At 37.6% G+C, this 26,454-nt stretch overlaps 1 protein-coding gene across 4 annotated transcripts in view; it reads right to left on the minus strand.

Moving 5' to 3' along the window:
* Positions 1-20,315: 20,315 nt before the first annotated feature.
* GRB14 (growth factor receptor bound protein 14) overlaps positions 20,316-26,454 on the minus strand; it is a 109,996-nt gene continuing 103,857 nt past the window's right edge. For 3 of the 4 annotated variants that reach the window (XM_026492669.4, XM_044381524.3, XM_026492670.4), the window contains 5 exons: positions 24,870-24,986; positions 24,712-24,784; positions 24,484-24,571; positions 22,250-22,343; positions 20,316-20,611 (listed from right to left, as the gene is read on the minus strand). In XM_026492669.4, coding sequence (XP_026348454.1) covers positions 20,465-20,611; positions 22,250-22,343; positions 24,484-24,571; positions 24,712-24,784; positions 24,870-24,986 — 519 coding nt within the window. In that variant the 3' untranslated portion in view covers positions 20,316-20,464. Of the gene's footprint in view, positions 20,612-22,249; positions 22,344-23,710; positions 23,832-24,483; positions 24,572-24,711; positions 24,785-24,869; positions 24,987-26,454 lie in introns of those variants that run through there. The other variant, XR_006408799.3, reaches the window with a different exon arrangement.

The following is a 26,454-nucleotide window of genomic DNA, read 5'->3' on the forward strand; positions in this document are numbered from 1 at the left end:
AAAGCCATGGTAATTCATACAATGTGATTATAGAGTAGAAAAGGGCAGATTGATCAATGAAACTGAGTAAGAATCCCAGAAACAGAAGTGTGCATGTAGGTGAATTTGTTCAATGATAAAATAGGCAATGAAAACACATCATCAGAGAACAGACTACTCTTGAAATGACATCTGGACATTAGCTTCACTTATTAAACAATAGTAATAAAAATAAAATCACACTCTTAACAATACACGCAGATATAAATTCCAAGAGAATTAAAATTTACATGTAAAAAAATAGAAATATTGGTGGCCTTAAGGTGTTAAACAATCAGGAGTTATAAAAGAATAGATGAATTAATTTTGCCAGATCAAAATTGATATCTCTGTGCACTGAAGATACCACAAACAAAGGATATAGACAAACCACACACTGGGAGAAGACATTAGAAATGCAAGGCATTAGAATTAAGAAAACTTAAAAAAAAATAATAAAGTAACTCTCACATGTGATAAAAACACAACCAAATAGTAAAATGAGCTAGATATGTGAACAAACACCAAAAGAGAAAACTTGAATTGCCAATCAACACAATCCTGTGGAAAGATATTTACACGTATTAATGTTATTAAAATACTACCTCACACCAATCAGAGTGGCTAAAACAAAAATTAAGTCTGTAACAATAAGTGTTGGTGAGGATTTAGGTAACTTGTTAATTGCTGGCAGGGTTATACATCATTAGGATCAATTATGAAAGCATTTTGGCATATCTTGGAATAAAGAAACTGTACGAAATTTTAAAATCCTGCAATTCAATTCTTCGGTGTCTATCTAGCAACAATGTAAACGACACAAGCAAAGCTTTCATAAGGAAATAAAACTTAAAGTATTTTTACAGCATTAACCGTAGTAGTGCAAACTTTGAAACAACCCCAAAAACAACATACAGAGAAATGGATGAACTTTGGTATAGACTTAAAAAGCAGCAAAAGTGAAATACACACATAGCTAGATAAAATGGTGTATAAAATGACAGATAGATAGATCAACATGGATAGACGTCAAAATATAATGTTTGGGCTTTTTTTTTTTTAAAGCAAGTTATAGAGAACAATATGTATAGGTTGATAGCATTATGTAATTTTTCAAACACATAAGCAGAAAATAGCATATCTTGTTTTGGTTACATATGTAGTGAAAGTATAAGAAATACACATAAAATTTATAATTACTTTTGGGGAGAACAGGGAAGAACTATAATGTTTTATTTCTTTAAAAACTAGTGTGAGGCAAAGATGACAAAATATTATTTATTAATTTGGGGTGGGGGTGTTGTCTGCCATGGAAAAATGTAACTGTGAGGAGGGGCTAGGTAGTATTTCTGCTTCTTACACATGCAAAGAGTTAATGTCATATCTCATTTCACACAAGTTTACCTTCCTGAACTCAAGTTACGGTTATTTTTCACATTAATATCGGAATAAATTTTACTTTAAACAACTTAAAATGTCTTGGAATAAATTGTACTTTAAACAACTTAAACCATCTACATTTAAGAAGCAACTGACTCCTGAGCTTACACAGACATAAACCAGTGGGAGATTTAGTGATCTGGAAGCACGAAGGGTTTTATTAGAACTGCAGGCAGAAATCAAGAGGGGCTCTCACTCTGAATTATTTTCCCCTCCCAGGCAGCCACGGAGCTCTGCTATTCTACCAAATTGTTTCCTTGGGAAAGAGCGTTGTTACTTCTGGTCACCCTTGTCCTTGTCCTCTCGTTGCCTTCTTTCCTACATCAAGGGGTAGCTGTAGCTATTAATATTTTCATACACATGGCATTTTTGAACACCTTTCTAATTAAACGGGACAACCAGTTAAGATGGAGAAAGTTTTGATAGGAAGAATGGGAAGGAGAAATACCTTCTACCAGAGCATTTATTAATTATTAATTTGTTTGGACCACGTTTGTCTTAGTAGAGAACCACTCCAAAATAATTGCAAAAGTCTAATTGGTTTAACGTACAAGTGTTTCTTTCTCACCCCTGTTACACACACAAAGCAGAATGGTGAAGGGTTCTTTTTCACCCAGGAACTCTGGCAATAGAGACGTCACCATTTCTTAGCTGAACTATCTGGAAGATGTAACCTTTTCAGTACCATTGGTGGGTCAACAGCAAATGAGAAAAGCATAAACAAGCTTTTCATCATCACCCCATCTTTTGGCCAGAAAAGGTTACAGGGTCTGGGAACCCCAGACGTTTGTCTTTCACGTGCCTGGAGGGGAAGGAAATTGAATATTGGTGACCACTAGTAATAGGAACTAAGGTGTAGGTCGTGGTTAAGGCTGGGAGCTAGAGAGGACATCCAGGAAGGACAGTCAATGCCAGGTTGGAAAGAGGGGTGAGAAGTACAGAGGAGCAGAATTCCCAATCCCTACCTTAAAGTATCTCTTAATAGTTTCAAATATTTGGTTGACATACAGAATTTGGGGGGAAATTTTTAACCTTATGCTTTAATGTAGACTTCAGTGTCATATGTGCAAGATGTCCTGAATCAGAAAAACGGGACATGCCCATTCAGGTGTTTTTGCTTCTCAAGACAATTCAGCCAGACATCTTTTATTTTGCTGATGACTACAATTGACACATAGGTGCTAGGTCTTCTATGATTTAATACGTTTGCGAGAAAACACAATAATCAAAGAGGAGTAATTCATTCTCATTCTTTTACTTCTGTTGATTGGATCCAGTACAAGAAAATGAACATTTGTTGATGTTCCAGAAACACTTTGTGCAGATTTTAAAAAATCTTTTAAGGTGATTTTATTACCTTCAACAAGGCTAGAGGTTTGTGCAATTACACCTAAAATTAATCTCATTAGGGTGAGTCCCTTTACCAAATTTATTTATTATACTATAGCTTCCATAATATATTTGATTCTCTTCTGGCCATCATTAAATTGTAATCATCTATGCTGGCAGTTCACTATGTGAAGTTGCCTACCAGATATTTTTATGTCCAAGGCAATTTAATGCCAAAATGTATCCATGTTCTGTAACAAGAAATTCTAAACAAATCTAACAGAGCTTGTCTGCTTCCTTCATCTTTTGTAAAAACTATTGGTAGTTGCAAAAATAACATAATCTTCCTCAAGCATAGTATTTAATTATTGGCTCATAATATTATTAAGTTCAATGCAGCAACTATAATGAGTTTGTGTTCAATTCTGCATTCAGAATCGAGATCTAGGGATTAAGTAATCTTCTTATATTCCTATTCATAACCCAAATCCAAAAGCACTATCTCAATTTGATAAGATGTAAAACCTCAAGGAAATTGCTATGGTCAGCTAGATCTGTAGTTTTAATTTTGATGTAGAGATAATATGATAAACTTCTCCAGGAATTTTTTTTTCTTACGGTTCCTTTAGACCTACTGCATTTCTTTGCAGGCACGTCTCTGACAGCAAAGCCAGAAGTTTTTTTCCCTTCATTTCCCCCTTTTTGACAAAGAAAGAAAACAAAGTCAGCGAGTGATCCTTTCCCTAGAACAAGAGCAGCAGAGCCTTTTAAAGGACCTTCATTATTTTACGTAGTAAATGTTCACAGCTCTCAGATTTATTGGCACAGCTGTCAACATGTATATTCAGTTTGATAATAATGTTCCAGCTTAACGAGGCCTCTTGGAATTATTTATTATTAAATTTCATTACTTTCTGCAAATGTTCGTGCTGATTAAGCCCACCCTTTCAGGCTCTACCACACTTAGACCAATCATAGTGTGACGAGAGCTAACGTGTTTTCCACAGGACCTGTCTTGTCAAATCTTTAAATATAATTTAATGAAATGTCTGTTGACGTAACTTTGGAAAGTGGAAAAACTCATTTATAAAATCAACCAGCCATACCTGAAGACCATTTGCACTCTCTGACGTGACAAGAATTACTTAAACATTTTGGATTGCCTTTGAATAGAAAGAATTGCCACATGTGGCATTTGCCAAATATTCTGTCCATTGTAGTCTGCTATGAACACGGCACATTTTTCCTGGAGAACATTACTCCCAAGGTTCACATGTCGATAAAAAATGCTTTGAAAAGTGTCAAATGATATAGAAATATATTATGATATTATCTTTACAGATGTCAACTCAGAATAGATCTTGCCCAAATTCTTGGTGATTTTGAAAGGTAATAAGCAAATGCCATAAGAATATATTATATATTCTCAATATTGCCATAAAAGGAAACCTAGAGAGTAATTTTATGCAGAGAATTAAGAAGGCCCACAAATGAAATAAATATGTGTACACATACACACCCACACAAACTTATGCAATACGTGTAATTTCCAACATGGAATATGAAAGTGTTCAAAGCAATAAGAAAGAGAAGTATGGCAATAACTGAGTGTGGACCCACTAAAAATCTTCATGGGCAAGCTACAGGATAAGAATATTCTATTTTGAAAAGAGTGACAACCAAAAGCAGGTTGAATTTGCCCCGGGGTGCTCCCAAAATAACTCTGAGTTCTGTCTCTGCATCAACCATATCTTTATACTTATTTGTTACTGATTTGTCCCTCTCACTTTTCATGTGTTCTTTGAGGTCAAGGACCTTGTCTTTTTTTATGTTTCATTTCCTGAGCACCTAGGAAGATATCTAAAACATGGGAGGTGATCAGTAAATGTTAAGTGGATGAGTCAAAGGTAGAAAAAACAATATGGCAAAAACAAAAACAAAAACAAAAAACCCAACTTTGGAAATTTCCTTACATACAAATTGATTTAAAATTATTTTCATATTCCTAAAAATAAAGAGGTACTGGTGAAGATGGAGATAGAAATTTTTTTTTCTAAAATCCTGAAAGATTATTTTATGTTCTTTCTTTCTGATATGGTTTGGTTGGAAATGTGTCTCTTATTCAAATCAGCTAATATTTGAACGACTACCTTACTAGGTAGTGTCAAGATGATAGAAAGTAACATATGAAATACATTCCCTACTCATGAGGACCGTATAGTTGGTTTCAAATGCATGCTAATTTTACAAAGCCCCCTTCAACATATCCTCAGAAATGCAAAATTTTGAGAGAACTGCGTGCTGTGAGAATCTAATGTTTTTTTCTTGGAAGGGTTCACGGAAATGGCATATTTCAGGTTGTGCTTTGAAGTACAGCAAGATTGCGAGTAAGTGAAGGAGGCCTTGGATGAGAATAAAAGTCTACTTCTAGGGGAGTAGATATGAAAAGGAGGTCATGGGAGCCTACCCCAAACAGACAACGATCAGCCAAAGTAGATCCCAGAGAGGTTTTGACGCCAACAGGTCCACATTTAAAACAATTTGGAAGGTAGGGCATTAGGAGATTATGATAAGGAATGAAACAATAATCAAGAAATGGGCTTCAAGGTGATTCAAACAGTAGCAGCCATGTATCCTTTTAACCAAACCTTATCGAATGACTATTATATTCACATAGAGAAATGGGAAAGAAAAGAATTTTAGAAATAGTACTTTTTTTTTTTTTAATAGTATTCATTGAGGGGCACATGGGTGGCTCAGTCTGTTAAGCGTCTGACTCTTGATTTCAGCTCAGGTCAGGATCTCAGGGTCGTGAGATCCAGACCCGTGTCTGGCTCCAAGCTGGGTGTGGAGCCTGCTTAATATTCTCTCTCTCTCTTTCCTGCCCCTCCCCCACTCTTCTCTCTCTCTTTCAAAAAAAAAAGAAAAAAGAAAAAGAAAGGATAGAAAAATATAGTATTCGTTGAGCTATTTTGTGCCAGGTCCTATGATTTACATATTTATCTCATTTGGGTAATTCTTTTCATAAAAAGAAAGTACAGAGAAGTTATTTGTTCCAAAGCCACAGAGCTGTTAATGGGACCTGAAACTTCTGTCTTTCTCTGCCAAAAACGTGTGGTCTTTTCATTCCCCATCCCCTGCCCCCCGTAAATGTACTGCCTCCCAAAGTTCTCTCCCAACTGAAACATCCAGTGACGGGGATTCTCTCCACAAAGGACTTACAGTCTGGTATGACAAAGAGAGAGACAAAGAGATAGTGATAGAGATCAATAGACGTCATCGTGAAATAGCGAGTGAAAAGCAACCCACAGGGCACCTGCAAAGTGAAATAGTTTTATCAAAATCCTGGACAAAACAAACAAACAAAACAACCCTGAAGTATGAAGAAACAGAAGGCAAATTGTATCAGCAACATACTTACCCGTCCATACATCTACAAGTCCAGAACCTCAATTTCTGAATCATTTAACCTATTTTGAATTGTTTTACAATTGCTATTTTATTCACCTCCAGTGTTTACCCACAGATATAATTCTGTCACACTGAGTTTGGAATGATGTGTGAGCACATAACTCAGCGAAAACTGGAGTGACGCAAGTAGTCTTCAGAAAGCTGTCTGCAACAGAGGGAGGCCTGGTAATCAGCCTCGCACAGGCGGAGTCCAGGGGCTCCCACAAGAAGTGATCGATCGGAGTTCAGTGCAGACTCTTGGAGTGGTCTTGAGGCTACTGTTTGTATTCACCATGATTCTTCCATCTCTAACTGAAGACTGAAAAATCTCTTCTTCAGTTTCCGGTCTTTTAGGATAATGCACCAGAGTGAAACTATAGACCTGAATGTTCTACGTGGCTCTGACTCCATAGTCTCCAAAAGGTAAGTAACTTGATTCGATCCTATGGGGCGTTTCAAAGGCCACTGGAAGAGGCTTGGCAGGTACTTTCTGCCCAGGAACAGTGTACTTCAGCATCAGTGGTACCCAACTCTAGTCAACCGATGGAACATAGTGCAATGCCTGGGCAACCCCTGGCCTTAGAAAGCATGGCGGCAGCAGCATCTGCTGAAAAGAGCCCTATTGCAAAAGCTCTTAGGCCTCTGAGTCAGACACTCTATGGTTTGAAAGCCGGCTCCCACTTTACTTTTCTGCTTTCTCTTCTGTGACATCAGAGTAGCATAGCTTCCTGTCTGGGTTTTTTTCAATGACTTAAGTGAGGCAAACCATGCAAAGAGCCTACGATAGTGCCTGACACTTAGTAGAGCCCCTCAAAGCATAGTTATTCCTGGTATTGTCTGATTTGCCCTATGACATAGCTAAGAACACAGTGAGTATTCAGAGTTTAAATGTCTTTTCTGCTATCACACAATGGAAAGACCCGGACTGACTTCAAATTTGTGCTCATAGCTGAGAAGAATCCATGATGTGGAGAAGAATGCATTTTAGAAACATGAATTTAGGGGTCAGAGTTGCTAGGGCAAATTCATAATTTTATAATTAACTAAAAATAGCTTTACGATAAGCCAGGGGATCTCAACAGCAGTCCCAATTTGATCTGGACATCTACGCTTCACTGCTTATACTTCACAACAAACCTTCAAATTGGAAAATTCACTGAAGTAATTAAGATTTTTAATTGGAAGAATAAGTATACAATTTGCAAAATGTATTTAATTAGCCCTCAGACCACTTACTCATCCAACACATAATTTCCAAAACAATTGTACAATTCTATACATAGTCTTTGCTAAAAAGGGAACCTTATCAGAGAAACAAAAGAGCTAGAACTAACTTATAGGCTAAATGTGTCCTCATCGAATTATATTCTTACTTCTTGGCATTTAACCCGATTCCCTTTAATGTCTCACTTCTTTCTTTCATGCTTTCAAGCTTGTTTTTTTATTAATTATACAAATCATTAGTATTAGAAGACAATATAATGGTTTCAAGAAGTAGCTTCACAGACTCTCTGCATATTTAATCAACTGCCTCTAAATTTTTAATCATTTGAGTCCAGGTTCTTGTCTTGAAGCTTAACTTGGTAACAAACCTACCAACTGGTAGAACTAATTGGTACAGAATCAGTCAATAATTTATAAGGAAAGGAAAAAATACTGGATGTTACGAAGGTATAAGACCACCAGCCATAGTTATTTCTGAGGTAACAGCAAAAACCAGACTTGGACTGCACATCCATGGTGCACTGGTGACATCCACTGGCTGTCCTTTGACATCATCCAGATTCTTTGGATTTTTAGTGTAAGACTGGGAAAAAAACATCAACGGTTTTGCATAGTTATTCCTTTCTTTACAGTTAACATGAAGTGTTATAATGTTATTGGATTAACCTATATATTCATTACATTTAGTGCATCTTGTTTCTGATTTTTAAGAGTTTGAAATTCTATAATCCATGAGAATCATGCTGTATATTCTGAGTTAGCGTGACCGATAAAGCTCCTTCCCACTATGAGTTTGAAAGAAGACACACTGAAACATAGTGAGAGGAGAAAATATCTTCACTGGTCATGTGATCAGTAAATACCAATATTGTCATTTTATATAATAAAGAGAATGTGGTCAATTGTCTTGCTGCTGTAATTTTGCAAACAGTGGAACATTTGACCAAGACTAGCACTGGGCAGAAATGGTCAAATGCACTAAGACAGCAGCTCTCGTGTTTAATAAGCATCAGGATTGCTTATTACACATGCAGATTTCTGGGCTCCATTGTAGAGCTACCTCAGAATCTTTGAGAAGTTTCTAGTGCAGTTTGTTCACAAATCACACGAGGAGGAACACTGCACTAAGAGATAGAAGCCCTTATTCTCGATGCTCCGTGGAATTGATGGAATTCCATTCAGAATGCAGAACATGAACTATTTTGGACAACCTATTGGGGGCAACATGGAGAAGTGGAACAAATTCTTTAATTATTTTGCATTATGTTACTTTCCAAATGCAATCATCAAATCATTAAAAAATTGTTTTTTTTTAATTTCTTCAAATACTCAGGCAGTGCATAGAAGACGGAAATAATTAATGATTATGTATAAATAAAAGATGCCCAGAAATGAGTGGAAGATAACTAGTGTGAAACACTCAAAGGCAATACTACGTTATTCTCACTCTACATATCAGTGTGTTAGCACGATTATTAGTGGTAGTAAAATGACAGGTGATTTTTGTTTTTTCCTCCCTACTTTTGTCTGATTTTTTCTTTAACGAAGGCATGTTACTTCTGTGACTTCTTCTAAGGTTAGGTAGGCGTACCATGCAGGTTCTGGGGAAATCATGCCTGTGCAGGGAGGAGTCAGGGGTGCTTTCAGCAGACCCACGATATTTAATCAATCATCGTCATTATTTTCATCATCATCCCCCTAAATCCCACCACTAAGCCTTCAATCAACCAGAAGCTTTGTGGATGATTTTAAGAATTGAGTTAGTGCACAAAGAGTTTGGGTACTTCCTTGGGAACTATGATTTAATAACTTCAAGTTAATAATTATGACCTGGAGTAAAGAACAGTTTTGAGAAGAACCAAGGAGGTAAGAGATGTAAGGGCAAGAAAGGCTAAGGCTAAGCTATTTTCTATGAAAACCACGGAAAAGTTATCACAGAGATGGGGCTATGAACTGGTGAGAGCAGGAGAGACAACATCTAGAACTTAGTTCCCTTTGGGGGGGGGGAAACTATTGTTTTCCTTTTGGGGAAGAGATTGAAAATTAACCAGGGAGCTTGCATTTCCGGGTAAGTTATTTCTCTTTACTGTAGCAAAATGTCACGATGTTGGAATGTACCGCAACAACAACAACAAAAAAGTAATGTCCTTTCAGAAAACATGCTCAAACAACCTGCAGGCTCCCAAGGACCAGGGTGGGTTTCATGTGTGTCTGGGATAATGCTGCTGGAAGAGGACGGGGCCGTTTGATGCCGAAGCCATTTTGTGATCTCTACTTGTCCTTCAGGATAAAAGCTGAAAGCTAGCCTAGACTTGGAAGATAAAAACAAGTTTCTTTTAATGAAAATTCTGTAGTTCCTTTGAGTTACAAAGACCACGGCCTGGTGAGAGAGCCTAAATGTAGATTTCTCTTCTTTCCTTAAGGGAATGGCAGGCGACTGCCGAGATGTGTGTTCATTGTTCATTGAGAATTAATGGGAAATAACGAACCTTCATGTTCTGGCAGACAAGTAACATGCTCAGATTGAAACACTAGATTGGACAGACAAGACACCCCATAATCCACATGTGTATCCTACTAGACAAGAATGCCAATTCACATTAAGAGGTGACAAGCCATTGAAGTAAGCAAACTTAAAAAAGTAGAGAGTATAAAATGACTTAAATAACTTCCCCCAGGTAGGTAAACCTTTTTATCTCTAAAGTGCAAAGAGATTTACTTTTGTTATTATAAGAAGTATACCCACTCATTAAAAATTATAAAGAAATAAAATAAAGCCAAACATAAAGCCCCCTAAAAATCTCACTAATTTTATATTCTAGCAGAGCAGGGTCAACTACTTCTACTATCAATTTGTGAACAGCCTTCCAGCATGTGTGCATGTGCACAAGCTTACACAAACACACACATATCCAAACACACACATACACACATGCTTTTTCTCAAAAATTGTGGAGGTTTTTTCCATATCCGTGAATACAGATATATGATCATTCATTATGATGATTATGACAAATCCCCTAGGTATTTCTTGTTGACGATTTTTCACAATATAAATGACACTGCAGTAAACAGTTATTCTTTCCCACTTCCAATCCATTATCCACATACCCTTAGAATAAAATCCAAATCCCTTTCCTTGGTTTAAAAGGGCCTGTCTGGTCTAAATGGTGCCCGTCTCTCTGCTATCTGTACTACTCCCCCTTACACACCATGTTCAACCATTGTGTTCCTCAAACATGTCGTGTTATATTGTGCCTCGGGCTTTCACACATGTTCTTTTCATTGCTTGGAAAGCTCTTCATCCACAGAATTCTCACATGCCTACTTTTTAATTGTTTGTCTCTCCTTAAATGACACTTCCCTAGAGAGGTCTTTTCTGCCATCTTATCTAATGTACATTGCCCATTCTCTTGTTCTTGTGAATAGTTCCTTACAAGTAACTTGAAACCATTTTTTAAATTTGCTTTCTTGGTTTTTGTCCGTATTCTCAACCAGAACTTAAGCTCCACAAGATCAGTGACTCTTTCTTTCATGTACATCCGTTCATAATCAAGCATATAGTGGGCACAAAGTATCTGCTGTGCGAATGAATAAGTAAACAGAAGAACAAATGAATTGATGAGAACATGTTGATGCATTACCTGACAAATTTTCTCCTCAGAATAAGTTTCTAGAAATAGAGTTTCTAGATAAAGGGGGAATTCACATTTTCTCTTTTATATAAATATTGCCAAGTATTATTCATCCATAAACAAGAAAGAAATCCTGACATTTGTGATAACACGTGTGAACCTTGAGGGCATTATACTAAACAAAATAAGTCTGACAGAGAAAGACAAATACTGTATGATCTCACTTATATGTAGAATCTAAAAAAACAAAACAAAAAACTGAACTCATAGAGAACCGAGAACACATTGGTGGTTGCCAGAGGTGGGGGGTGAGGGTTGGGTGACATGAGTAAAGGTGACCAAAAAGGTACAAACTTTTAGTTATAAGATATATATAAGTCCTGAGAATGTAACGTACAGTATGATGCCTGTAGGTAATACTAAGAGTAGATCTTAAAAGTTTTCATTGCAAGAAAGAAAAGTGTATCATGTGTGGTGGTGAATGTTAACTAAGTTTATCATGGGAATTATTTCACAAAATATACATATAGCAAATCATTATGTTGTACACCTAAAACTAACACAATGTTATATGTCCATTATATCTCAATTTTTTAGTTGCAGATTAAAACTCTTCTACCAAAAGCATGGAGCACTTGAAATTCCCACCAGTAACATAGTAGGGATGTTTAATTTTCCTCCCCACATTCTTGACAATACTTGATACCAATCTATTAGGAAAAGAAATAACTGATCAAAATTTAAATTTTAGTTCTGAATGCTAATGAGGCTGAACATCTTTTTATATGTTTGTTGGCTATCTATTATTTTAATTACCAGTTCATTTCTTTGCTTTTTTCTCATTGGAATGCATATCTTGCTTATTGATATATAAAGGCATTTTGTATACTAGAAATAATAATCTTATTTCTTGTTAACAATGTTGTCAATATCTTATCCAATTTTTCTTTTGTTACTAAGCCTTATTTATGGTGGTATCCTTTTCTTTTATATAGATTTTTAATTTTGTATGTGTCAGTGCTTCTTTTATTTTTGGCTTTAATATCATGTAAATACAACCATAATTTTACAAAAATATTCCCCCATAATTTTTCTAGTTCTTTATGATTTCATATTTTATGTTAGGTTTTTGAACTATCTAAAATTTATTATGGCATAAAGAGTAAAATAGCCATGAAATGCTAGTTGTCCCATTAAACCTAAAAAATCAACTCTTCCCTCATTGATTTCTAATTCCATGCATATTCTTGATTTTTTGTGTGTTTCTCTCTTTTTTCATTTTAAAGATATATGGATCTTTATAGAAACCCAAGGCATGATTCCAAGCAATGAGGGCCGTGTCTTGATCTTTCTCTGGTGATTAGTGCCATTTATTCCTTTAGCTAAAAATGTTGCTGTCAAATGGATCTCCTGCCATCAGAAGGCCCGTTAGTGCTCCGGGAAGTCTAGTCCCAGCTAGAGGTTCTGCCACAGAGGCCCTCGTCTCTGCTGTCAGAGATAAAAAAACTTCAGAGTCTAGTGTCCCAGGCCTCCTCCACTCACTCACCCATCTGCAGAGCTGTAAGAGGAACACACATTTCTGCTCCTTGAGGAAAACCTCAGTCATGGGCTTCTCAGTTTAGGCTAACCCATATTTCTCTCTCTTTTGGTTAGGCCATTTCTACTTCTTGCAACATAGAAATTTCTTTTCTCCTCTTTGGATGACTAGCTTTACTATCATTCAGTAGTCAAAATGTTAGCACCTTTTTTCCCCCCCAGAAGTGTAAGATAGAGTGTGTTAGAGTAGGCTTGATGTGTACACTCACGATGCTGGTCTCTGCTTCCTGAACTAATAATAGGAAAAGTAGCAGCTTTCTTCTTCTCAACAACAAAAACAAGTTGAATTAACTCAATTACACAATGATCACATCGGTCTATTTAAAAATTATTTTAATCACTTCATGTTTTAATATCTGTTGTACTAACACCTCACCACTTCCTAAGTGTTCCTGCTATTCTTGTATGTTTATACTTCAAGGCAAAATTAGATTTTATATATAATATATTCAAAGGCCCAGAATTATTTCCTCACAATGTGTCACAGCAACTCTGGATTTAAGAGTTCCAAAACTGACATTATGTTCAATTCCTCCCCATCATTGTACTGATTCAGTCAACAAATCTCTACTGAGCACTTAATATTAGCCTTAGACACTTTGCTAACTTCTGAGGCTATAGCCAAAAGCAAGAGAATCCTTCCTTGCCAGGAACTTACACTTAATAGGAAAAAAAAAAAAAAAGAATAATTCAACAAAGACTGAGTGTTATAACAGAAAAGTTGAAGGTAATATACTGTTGGGTAACCTAACCTAATTCGTAGTCAAGAAAATTGTCCTGAAGAAAGTAGTACTGTTACATGTACTCAAAAAGGGGAAAACGTTATCTGAATTGGAGAGAAGGGTAGAAGAGCTTGTTCGAGATAAAGGGAACACTGTTTACAAAAGCCCAGCATTAAAGAGAACATTTCAGAGTAGAGCTCATTCCAGGGAATAGACTGGTTGGAAAATAGAGTGCAAGGCAGAGTGGCTAAAGATTATACTAGAGATACAAAGGCAAAACCACAAATGCCTCATAGCCATGTTTGGACACTTTATCCAAGGGCAATAGGAAGCCATTGAAGCTTTTAAGTAGTAGAGTGTATGGCCAGTAATTTTGAGAGATCACTCTGACTTTAGAGTGTAGAATGAATGTGGGGAGGGAGAGTAGGTGTGGGAAAAAATCAGAGGAAGAAAGGAAATTCAAGAGCCTGCTGTGGTAGTCTAGGAAAGAAAGTGGCCTCGATTTGTGTAATGGCAATGGGAGTGGAGAGAAGCACGTGGACCCAAGGGACATTTACAACACTTGGTTTTCTTTGGATGTAGAAGGTGACAGTCTCTCAGTACTTTCCAGGTTACTGTTTTGGAAAATTGAATGGTGGTGCCATGTTTACTGAACTGAGAAGCTCTGGTAGCGACCAGGTCTTGGGGGAAGATAAAGAGATCCATGGAAATGTGGCATTTGATGTAACTATAAGATGTCTAAAGGGAGATGTTGAATGGGTCACTGAATACGTGGATCTTAAGTTCAGAAAGGAGGCACAGGTTTTAAAGCCACTTAGACAATATGTGAAGCCAGGACATAAAAGGGAAGAGCCTACAGGGAGGGGGTAAGATAAGAAGGGAGAGCAATTAAGCTGAGGACCTAGCTAAGCATAGCAGCATTGAAGGATGAGCAAAAAGGAAAATGAGTTGTAAAGAAGACCAAAAAGAGGTACCAGAAGGCTAGGAAGAATATAAGGATTCTCTTCACTGGAAACCAAAAGAAGGGAGTGATTCGAGGAGAGAGTGGTTAACAGCACCAAGTTGGTGAAAGAGCAAGTAAGAAAGGCCTGAAAAGTGCCCTTTGAAGTGACCCTACCAGTTCAGTGAGGTAGCGGGTGGTCAGTGATTTTGAGTAACAGCAAGCAAAGCAATGGTGATGTGCAAGAAGGATGAGGCCAGGGAGTGAGTTAGGGTTCATGTTAAAGCAAGCAAGAGGTGACCTTAAAACAAGGTTATAAAAAGTGCAAATTCTTTGTTAGCTGAGGGCAGCCTGCCTTTCGGTTTTGGTAAAACAAACTACATCCCCTCAAAAGACCAATGCCCAACTCAAAGTTTCCGTCCTGTGGTCCTATTGTTTGTCCTGTTTCTGCAGAGACTTTAGTGGGGGGCCGCCTTCACATGCCGCCTGAACCCTGACGTGGAGCACGGTCCTTCCTCTGGACTTTCTGCAGCACTCTCCCAGAGCGTGTGTATGTGCGGAGACTTCTGTCAGGTTTGGGAAGAGCAAAGTGGTTAAACTGTAGAAACACAGAGAAAAATCCTAAATATATGTACTCGGTATCTATGTTCTTGGGTGTGTTTTTGCCACCTGGTCTCTGGACTTTTCAATGGCTGTTTTTCTCCTCAGCTTCCAGCCTCCCACTGTCTCGTTAGGTCCCTTGATTCGTTCTCTCACCGCCTCCTGTCTCGGCTTTCATCCCTAAATTCTTACTTTCTTACGCTAAATGGAGCTCTTGGTACTTACCTATTTCTTTCAGCATGGAATCTTCAGGGCTCATCTTCATCTAAGAAGATGTTCTAAATAAAACAAGTCTTCCTCTAAGAATTCTGATGACATCTGTTAAAATTGTAACTTTTTTGAAAAAAGATTTTTAAGTTTATAAGAGAGAGAGAAAGAGAGAGCGAGAGTGTGTGTGTGTACGAGCAGAGAGAGGGGCAGGGGAGGAGAGTGCTGAGCAGAGAGCTCTAGGCAGGGCTCCATACCAGGCCCCTGGGATCATGACTTGATCTGAAGGCAGCTGCTTAACCGACTGATCCACTCAGGCACCCCTGCTAAAAAACTCTTATATTCATGTTGGCTTAGTTGGTAGAGTGGGTGACTCTTGATCTCTGGGTTATGAGTTCAAGCCCCCCTTTGGGTGTAGAGATTACTTAAAATCTTAAGAAAAAAAAAAAAAGAACAACTCTTAAATTCAATCCATGCCCTTGTCAAGCTGCCCCGTGTTGCCACCCCCACCTTTGCAGGTCCCACACAGTTTTTGCTCACAGGTTTTAGAAATGTTAACTCCTGGGGCGCTTGGGTGGCGCAGTTGTTAAGCGTCTGCCTTCGGCTCAGGGCGTGATCCCGGAGTCCCGAAATCGAGCCCCACGTCAGGCTCCTCTCCTGGGAGCCTGCTTCTTCCTCTCCCACTCCCCTTGCTTGTGTTCCCTCTCTCGCTGGCTGTCTCTCTCTGTCAAATAAATAAATAAAATCTTTAAAAAAAAAAAGTTAACTCCTACATACCTCAGGCTCCCCCCCACCCCTCCCATCTTTCAACAAGTGTAACTAGCGTCTCTCTCCCATTGTACTAACAGTACAACACTTACCCAGCCTGGCTTCTAGGACAGATACTTGTATATCTACACTCTATTCAATTTTGCATCTCAAAGTGTCTTTCACATAATAGGCACTCAATACATGCTGAAGTGAACTTGACAAGCACACAAGGTAAGAACACCGTTTTCAGCTCCTAATCAGATGGCTAACATGACAAGAGCTTCTGAGGGCAGCAGAATCCGCAGGTGTACAAGTAGGGACATATTCATTCAGTGAAACTTTCTTAATTCCTCAGGGATGCACCAATCACCTACGAGTCTGTTCATCTTCCTCCGCTCGGCTGTGCATGAGCCCATTTCCTGTGTTGTCCGGGCAGGGTCTCTAAAGACAGTTTTCAATCTTCTCTATTTCCCATCCTATCAATCCTGGTTATTTGGGGGGGGGGGGAGAGATGGAAACTGTAAGAACCCCAAATCTCCCTTTCTATTTTTTTTTTAAGATTTTATTTATTTATTCGACAGGATAGACACAGCCAGCGAGAGAGGGAACACAAGCAGGGGGAGTGGGAGAGGAAGAAGCAGGCTCATAGTGGAGGAGCCTGACGTGGGGCTCGATCCCATAACGCCGGGATCACGCCCTGAGCCGAAGGCAGACGCTTAACCGCTGTGCCACCCAGGCGCCCCTCCCTTTCTATTTTTAATCAGCCAAGTGGCAGAAAGCCTGGGAGTCCATAAGTTCTGGGGCCGGTAGGGACAATTGTCCACAGAGTCCCTATGAATGGGCTGGGCACCCCCCACACACACACTGTAGTGTAACCACGGCTGCTTCCATCAGCGCAGTCTCACGAGCACTAAAGCCAGGGCAGGGGCACAACACACACTGTGCACGGAATTGTTCCTGGCAGGAGGAAGAAACAAAAGGTGGCAGAGCGAAAGCAGTAGTGGAAAGGACACTATTCCAGGGAGGCGGAGCACCTAAAACACAATCACTAATGTGATAAAAAAGATACCAATTAAAATTCTAGACCGAATCAGACAGTTATGCACTTTACATGACTGATATCTCTTGGGAAGTGACGACAGTGATAACGGTGATCCCTTCTATAGAAATGAAGAAACAGATTTGACCAAGGCTACATAGCCACCACGGGATGGACTGGAATTCAAATCCAAAAAGTAGGATTTCATGGCTATGATCTTAACTCTAGTTTCTAATACCTTATGCATTACGTGGGGTTGAGTTAGGAAGTGGTGCATTTTTTATAATTACGGAAGATATTAACACGGCAAAAGGTTTGCCACCTGGCATCCCCACTGCAGAAAGGCTGGTTAGAAATTCACTTGGATACCTTTCTCGAGTTGGGACATCTCTGCAATGAACTGGGTGAGTATAGTTATGTGCTCAGCCAAAAGTCTGGCTTTTCTCTGGCTCACATCTATAATTCGTGGCCTGTGGTGCATGCAATTAGAGACAACACAAACAGTGCCTGGGTTACGAGCATCATCCCAGACAGCAAAAATGTGGCAGCCAGGGCTGGCAGGAGGGGGTCCATCCCACGAGAGGGAGGTATGACCGTTTGGCTGAATGTTCAGTAAGTGTTACAAGAATCCTGCATTTCGAGCAAACTATCCTGTGCCCCACTCGTGCGGGTAACCCTGACTGAGGATCACCTGCTGTGTTCTCTAGAAGTTACGAGACAGAAAACTTGGAGGCTTTACACGAGCAATCGTCACCAGAGCCGGGAGACATGGCAGGTCCTAGCACAGCAGTGTTTCCAACTACGGTACAGATAACATGATCGTTATGTTTCTATCATTAGTTTGCTTTGAAATTCTACTATTTTATTTTATGCATTAAAAGACATTCTGTGAAGGGGGTCCAGAAATTTCATCAGGCCGAGACAGATCCAGGGCACAGAAAAGCTTAGCTATGCCCGGCAACAGCTTTCTAAACAGAGGAGGCAGTTCGAAGCACCAAGTTGTAACCACCACCAAGGACAAACTTTCCTTTTCAGAGAAGTCATAATCCAGGGAATAGTCTAACGTCATTATCATAATACAACTCCCATGAAGAGTTGCCGTTGCTGGGGATGAGAAGCTAGGGACCGCGTGGGACACTGATTAACCGATGTTGACCAGCCTAAGACAAAGTTAACACAAAAATCTCCAACTCATGAGCTCAGATCAGTCACAGATTATACCATTATACACATAAAACAAGTAATAATTCTGAGTTGAAACACTCCTAAAAATTTTTATCTTGTGTGATTGGGTTTCCTGAATGTTTTCAAAGTAATTACTTAATTCTTCCACATAAGAAATAAAAACAACATAGACCAGACGGTCTGCAGAGTTTCTTTCTAGGAGAGTGAAGCCTGCTAATTTCAATATATGAAAAGAAAAAAGAAAATATGAGCTGGTATGTCCTAATCCTTATCCAAAATGGTACAAGAGAGTAGAACTTCACCAAATTAAATGAAAAATAATCCAAGGATAATTCACATTTTTCTTGGAAATCCATTTTAATACTGTACTAACGCTGAATGTGTCTGATATTTTCAGATTTAATTTGACATCAGATTTACACACATGTACACGCAAACATACACATTTAAAACCCTATTTATCAGAAGGAATCATGAAGGATAATGTCTACCTTTCCTCAGTAATTTTGCTTGACTCATGCTTTAAGATCAAAGTGAGCAGTAACGTACAACATCTGGGCTCCACAATAATAAATTTAGATTGTGAATTAAGTCAGAGACACAAATAACAAAGACAGGCACAGACTGGTCAATTTAGGAGTCTAGTATTTAAAATATGACATTCTCTGATATTGTCAATTTAAACTGGGTGCAAAATGAGAAAATGCATTTCAGTTCATAAGACAAACTATTCTTATAAATTGGAAATAAGTCAGAAATACTCAGGGCTATTCTGAAAGTTTGAAAAGGCTAGTGTGTTTACGTCTCACCCTCCCACGTGGATGGAGGTCCTTTGTGTCTTCCGAGCCCTTGGACACCAGATGGATATTTTATAACATCAGATTCATGTTCTAAGTTTCAGTGTTTTAAGAATTAGGTTTGCCCTGGCTGAAAGTAAACTGAGTATTTTTTTACATTCCACCAATATTTTTTTCAGTAATAACTGGTTTAGTAGCACTTCATGAATGTTCTCAGATGCTTTGTTGCCAAAAACGTAAAACCAAAGTATGCATTTTTGAAATGTTTTTTAAAAATCTTCCTAACTTGCCCACAGTGTTGTTATAGGATCAATTAGAGGAGATGGGCATATTTTGAATGATTTTAATTTGATGTTTTTCTTTTCTTTTCTTGAACAGTGAATAGCCATCCCACAAAAAGTAGGGAAAAAAGAGTCACAGAATCCCAACAAAAACTTCCCAGATGGTTTTAGAGAGGTGATAAAGGAGGTGAGTGTTTTGAGTTTTTAAAACCTTTGGTTTACCATATTGATGTTGCCAAGAAACTGAAAAGGGGTGAGGCAAAGATAATAGCACAAATTTGCCTATTACAAGCTTTATAAATTTTGAATCTTTGATCTCACCAATTTTGATCAGGTTCATGATCGAGTAGTGAAACAGCAGGGGGCAAGTGTGAAATATTAAGGTGACAACTGTCATAGATTACAGGCCACAAGAAGGCATGTGCAAATTATATAAAGCCCTTCTATATCTTGATCATTTTCTTTGAAAAGATAGTTCTGGTTAGTCTTTTAAATAATGAAATAAAACGCGATCAATAATGTGCCACTAATAGGTAGAGTGTAAATATTACAGTATAGTTAATAATTTAAGAACCTAATAAAAGTCATCCTGAAAAAAAACCCAACGTATTTCAAAATAATTTTAAGCTGATACTTGAAAATATGATTTGATTTTAAGGTTATAATAGACTCAGAAAATATATAATTCAAAATACTTTCTAGTTTTATTAACAAGTTGTGGGTAGCTTTTTCAATTGAGAGCTTGAGATTTTATCATTCTTCTTAAGTTACAAAAAAAGTAGTGTAATTGAAATTCAGTCTGCAAATAATTCATCCAGAACCTTCAAGTGTTTTCCTATTTGTGTTTGAGAATTCAAATGCCACTCTAGTAAATGAGGAGAGAAAGATGGTTTATGGGCATATTTGACGAAAATACTATAGTTACGCAAAATCACACAAGAACACACCAAATCATTTTTTCTGAGGTTTAATTTTAGCTAATGAATTTTAGATGATGAATGTAATGTCAATCCAAATCTTTGCTTATCTGCAATGCACGAGCTATTTTTTGTAACTTCTGGTGAAATAGATTCTTTTCACCATGGCAACCTTTTCTCCCTTGTTTATGGTCTTGTTTCTTTTCTTCTCTTTCTCTTTCTTTCTCTTTATTTTTCTCTTTTCTTTTCTTTCTTTCTTTCTTTTTTTTTTTTTGTTGTTGTTGTTGTTGTGAGTCCTTTTTCTTCAACAGCTTAACAAGTCACTTCCGTTTGGCTAAAGAGCAATCCTAGCACAATAATGTTTCAACTTGCACGGAAGAACGCCCTTATTGAGTTGATAGAACTCCACCAGCTGGATTAGATCCGTAAATCTCGTGTGGCCATCATCCAGGGTGTGGAACAGTTCGCCATCATCTTCCACCTTTTGGAGGGAAAACAACAAACTGGTAAGAAGGGCAAAAACCCCACAAGGACGATCGTACTCTATTGCTTACTGTGTCTTCATACACTAAAATGGACAAGTGGATGAAACTAAAGAGAATGAAAAAAATAAAAAAATCCTTATGATGTGTTCAGTTTTTCCCTGTAACTTCCCTTGTATACAGAAGAAATATCATCTGACCCTAAGGACCCACAGGGTGGCTCTACTTTCCAGACCTCAAATTCTCCCAACGTTCTGTAGTTAGAATAGTATGACTATTGTAAATCAACAAACAGTGAGAAATCTGCACTATTCAGTGTAAAAGTAAACAAAAGATTTTAATACCCCCACAGACAGAAATTAATTTCCGTATCTAAATGTTGTCTATCTAACAGCCTCACTTAGTATATTAGAAACAAATATTCATATAATTTCTACCCGTAAATTGATTCTGAAGCAATCAAACATTTTTTTAATTTTTCTTTTTTATTATTATTTTTTAGTATATATGAGTACTTTATTCCTTTATATTAAGAAATAATACTCCATTGTATGCATGTACATTTCAACTATCAATTCATCAGTTAACCAAAATTTAAGTTGTTTCTAGTTGGGGCTATTAGAATGCCTTTCTGAGCATTACCACAGTCTCACCAACACTTTTTTTTAATAATAATTTTTTATTATGTTATGTTAGTCACCATACAGTACATCCCTAGTTTTTGATGTAATGTTCCATGATTCATTACTTGCGTATAACACCCAGTGCACCATGCGATACGTGCCCTCCTTAATATCTATCACTAGCCTATCCCAATCCCCCACCCTCGCCCCTCTGAACATTGTGTTAAGGGGATGACAGCTTCTTTCTTTTTTTTCCCCCCTGGCAGTAAGTTCTTGTGGCATTAAACAACTCATACTCACCCAGGGACATTATTTACATACTCAGTGAAGTTGGGAAGATACTTCATACGGACTTTGGGTCATTCCAAACAGAGGCCATTCAAAAGGAAACACTAGCAAGGTAGCAATCCTATGTAAAACTTCCCTGAACACAGACAGAATCTCTCTTCCACGCTACCTGGTTCCGATATACAGATCACATGCATATACCCAGGCACACACACAGAGCATCAGCAGAAGCAACAAAAATCCCAAAGCCCAGCTGTGCCATCCAGATGCAGAATTACAGACATTTCTGAAATGTGCTCAGAAGAGTTTAAATGTGCTCTGGTTCTGCAGCACCTGGGTATCTATGCATAAGGATGAAAAACAAAACTACGAAAAAAAAAAAGTCTGAGATAAGAAAGGAGGAAGGGTTTGAAAATAATGGTTTTTAAAGAACTGCTAGTAGAATTCAGAAAGAATCTTTAGTGGCCTTTTAACAATAGGTGGCATGGGGTCTATACAATATTGGTAAATCATATTTCATGGAAAAAGGGAAATTTAATTTTTACAATTCCTGTATTTCTTATATTAATTCAGGCTCATAAAACCATTTCTGCCAAACTTAAGTCTAGTCAAAGCATAAGCTCCCCAGTTATATTTAATAAAAGATCCAAAGAAAACCAAAGTTTACAAAAGCTTATACATTAAGATCATGTCTAATATACGAATGTGAAATCACAAATTACTTACTGGTATAATTTGAAAATGCTTTATTTTTTGTCCATGACTCATTGACAGTACGAAAGTTTTGGGGTTGCTCTGACTATCCCGTACCAAGAAAACTCTAAAGAGAGAGAAGGAATTTCAATATGTCTCTATATTTACTCATGTATTTCATAAAAATATAGCATGCAACAAATCCAGGAAATGTATTTATAACTGTAGCCAGAGTTTTCCTTTACTGTGTATTCAATGATAGGATTATCCAACATGGTAAACAATATGGTATAACATAATCTTACACTATAAAACTGTCATCAATGCTAATTTCATTTTAATAGGATAAATATACAGCCCATTTGTCAGATTGTTTGCTCACAATAAGCAATATAATGCTATGCAGACATCAATAATTAGTGTTATGTTCTTTTTCCATTGTAGAATTGGGTATTCACATGTAACGTGTTAGTGCAGAGAATGGGGCATTAGCATATTTACTTCAACTTGTGGGTTATGTTAGCCCCCGAAAAGAGAAAATTACTTAGAATGAAATCATTTTAAACCCCTCTTCAATACGGATGCCCCTTTTTCCTTTTGATTCTGGTTCCTATGTTACATATAAAACAGAAAGTGAGAAATGAATATATTCTAAAAAATCAATCTTGAAATCATCTATTAAATGTTGGAGTACAATGTTTTAAGTAAAAGAAACACCCAAACAACATATATTTTAATCTTGAAGAATGCAGCAGAAAAGCCTCTATAATGTCAGGCTAGCAAAATATAAGACGTGGCCTAATGGCCTAAGAGAAAAATGCTGCCAGGCCTGGGTACTTATTTACTGGCAATACAGAGCAAAACCAGCTTTGTGTTAATTGTTGGCAAACAGATTGTGCAAACGATCCCCTCTGGTGACTCCAGGACTAATCTCACTGTGCCTGGGCACGAAATTTGACCATCACAGATGTCGGATGAGATTATCCATTTCATTTGTACTGTGTGAGATTCCTACATTACATCACTGGGAGATGGGACAAAAGGGAGGTTCACTCATAAAGCAAGCTGTAATTCTTCGCCCATTCCCTAGCGGATCACCACTGCCACCTAGTGGACCGCCTGGCGTCATCGCATCTTTCCAAAGGATTCTGGCCTCCACCCCCGCCCAATTTTTTATTAAAAATCTTAAAAAATAAAGATTATTATCATTCTTTATGCAATTATTTCACTCAACTTATAAAAACTAGGCTCTGAAAGTAGGGAAATTATAATTCTCCAAAACATTTTAACAATTCTTTATGATTTATTTCTCTTCTTGGTCTCATCAGATTGTAATTCTGCTGATTGTTCAAATTTATATCTAAAAAGACTGTGTTCCGCATTGAGAAGTATATTTAAATCTTCTCTTATTTAGAGTCTCGCGAAATGCTGACTCGCTATTAATAATCTTCCATGTGAAGATGCATTTTTATCCAAATGTCAGTATTAAATCACCTTGAAATCTTGTCATCATCTTAAGCCAACCCTTGAAGATAAAAGACCCCATCACCACTTGTTTAAATTGACGCTGGTTTCATTTCTCATCCAAACCTCCATACAACCTCCTTGATTTGCACTGCATTTGAAAAGGGAATTTAGCCAGTATTACAGGAAATATTTGAAATACCAAGTCATTTGAGAAAAATAAAACTCTACAGATTGTAAATATTTCGTAATACAATTTACATTTCTCTTATATCTCCCATGGCATCCCACTAAAAGGTGGCATGAGAAACACTCAAGCACTCTTTTCATGGATTTATTACTACTTAAGCTATGAAAATTCAGAGAAAATAGGAATGTAAACAGAGAGAAAAAATAAAACAAGCAGTCAAAATATATTTTAAAAAAAAGTGTTTTAACTGAATACACTCTGCATCAAACTTAAAACTATATGGAACATGTACGATTGTGTCATGACACAAACCATACGTTGGAATCACATGTTGTTGACACCTCAAAACAAGTTTGGTTTTACCTGAGTTACTAGTATTGGCACAGAAGGGGTAATATTGGTAATTATTAGTTAATAGCAGAGTATCCTATTCAGTTATCTGTTCATTTATGCACAAGTACTATACAGACATTGCTAGGATACAATGGTAACTTCTAGAACAAAGTCACTTCTGTTTTATGATAAGCTGAAGTCAAAACTATGTGTATTAAATACTAAGTAAGTACCGATTCTAAGAGAAATCAAAATCAACACCATTCAAAATTAAACTTACCCATCCACAAGTCCTTGCTGAATAATCAATCGCTGAGCTTCATCTCTAGAAATTTTGTGGTGAAACCATGGCTGGGACCGGTGGATGGCTAAAGAAATTAAATGGAGGAATACAGAGCTTTGTTTGAAATCTTCACAATTTAATTACATATACTTTCCACCCGAGCTACCCAGTCACCTCACCCATGTCATCCAGACATTCAGTCCCTGTGAATAGGCACAGACATACCCATGTTTGTGGCAGAGCTCTGGGAAGAGGCAGTTGGGCTACCATGGGTGGCCAGGCGTAAACATCCTTTTTTCTGCGCAAAGAAAGGGGAAACAAATTTCAACTTCTTTGACAAACTCAAATCGTAAATATTTTGAAGAAGGTGAAGCTATTTGTACCCTCCAAGCAAGTCCTTCTTCGACAGCGACTGAAAGGGCTTCCGTGGGATTTTCTATAACTCTGCTTTTCTGTCCTGAGAAGTCCATTGCTACGAGAGAATTCTCTGATATACTTCTCTGGAAAAAACAAAAAACAAAAAACAAAACCACAAAAAAAAAAAAAAAACACGTTTTTACCATGAAAATATCTTTGAGGGGCGTCTGGGTGGCACAGCGGTTAAGCGTCTGCCTTCGGCTCAGGGCGTGATCCCGGCGTTATGGGATCGAGCCCCACGTCAGGCTCCTCCGCTGTGAGCCTGCTTCCTCCTCTCCCACTCCCCCTGCCTGTGTTCCCTCTCTCGCTGGCTGTCTCTATATCTGTCAAATAAATAAATAAAATCTTTAAAAAAAAAAAGAAAAAGAAAATATCTTTGAATGTTATCTCTCAGTGTTTTGCTGGCAATACCTTTCCACTCTAGAATGTGATTCCAAAGGTGGCTGGCAGGAAATTTAAAAAGTAAAAAGTGCATATTTAAGATAAAAAGGGTGCTATGAAATATTTTGGTTAAATAAGTTACATAGTTATTTGTTAATGTCACTGAATTAAGTGGTTGAGTAAAGAGACTGAAAGCTTTCAGAGTTAGCATGTCTTTCTCTTAAAAGAACCCTATCTCTTCATATTCTCTGGTAAAATGGGAAAGCACCAATTTGGAAAGGAGTAACCCTTGCTGTAGCTAAAAGACCCACCATTTCTGAACGAATCTCTATTATGATTTGAGATTCACCCATTATCATTTAAATGTCAACTCTATCTACTGACAAAGCAGCTGTTTTATAAGATTCAAGATAGACAAAAGCTGTAACTTAGATTGACTTACATCACTTCTTAAGAAAGAAATCGTACTCCTATTTCATAATGGAATAAACTGTAATATATTTTAAAACTGTATCACATCAATGTTCATCTTACTTAGAAAATAAAATTTAGCGGTGCCTGGGTGGCTCAGTTGGTTAAGCTCTGACTCTTGATTTCAGCTTAGGTCATGATCTCAGGGTCCTGGGATCGAGCCCCGTGATGGGCTCGACACTCAGTGGGGAGTCTGCTTGAGGATTCTCCCCCCCTCCCCCAGCTCATGCACATACGCACGTGCATGCATCCTCTCTCTCCCTCTCTCTCAAATAAATAAATATTTAAAAGAAGACAAGAAAAGAAAATTTAGTGAAATAATGACTCCACTAATTCCATAATACTAAAATTTCTATGATTTACCATATGAATATTTTTTTTCATCTGATGAGGATGCATGTGGAAAACTGAGAGCTGCAAAAACAAATCTGACTGACAAAAAAAAAAAAAGAACTGATATAAGAAGGAAGACATCTCCAAACAAACATAATTGAAACAAATAATACAGTCTTCCTTTGGCATTACTTTTTGTTTCCTATTCTCTGAAGGTGAATATGTCCAAACCTGGACTTTATTTTTACTTTTTGTTTGTTTAGGGCTCTACTTTGTGACCATCTTTTTAAAAAGACTGCCATTCCCAGTCACGCATCCTAAAAAAACCACAATTATCAAATCTCCAGTCAAAAGTCTCAGTCAGTT

This window comes from Ursus arctos, unplaced genomic scaffold (genome assembly GCF_023065955.2).
Source record: "Ursus arctos isolate Adak ecotype North America unplaced genomic scaffold, UrsArc2.0 scaffold_1, whole genome shotgun sequence".
NCBI classification, from domain to species: domain Eukaryota; kingdom Metazoa; phylum Chordata; class Mammalia; order Carnivora; family Ursidae; genus Ursus; species Ursus arctos.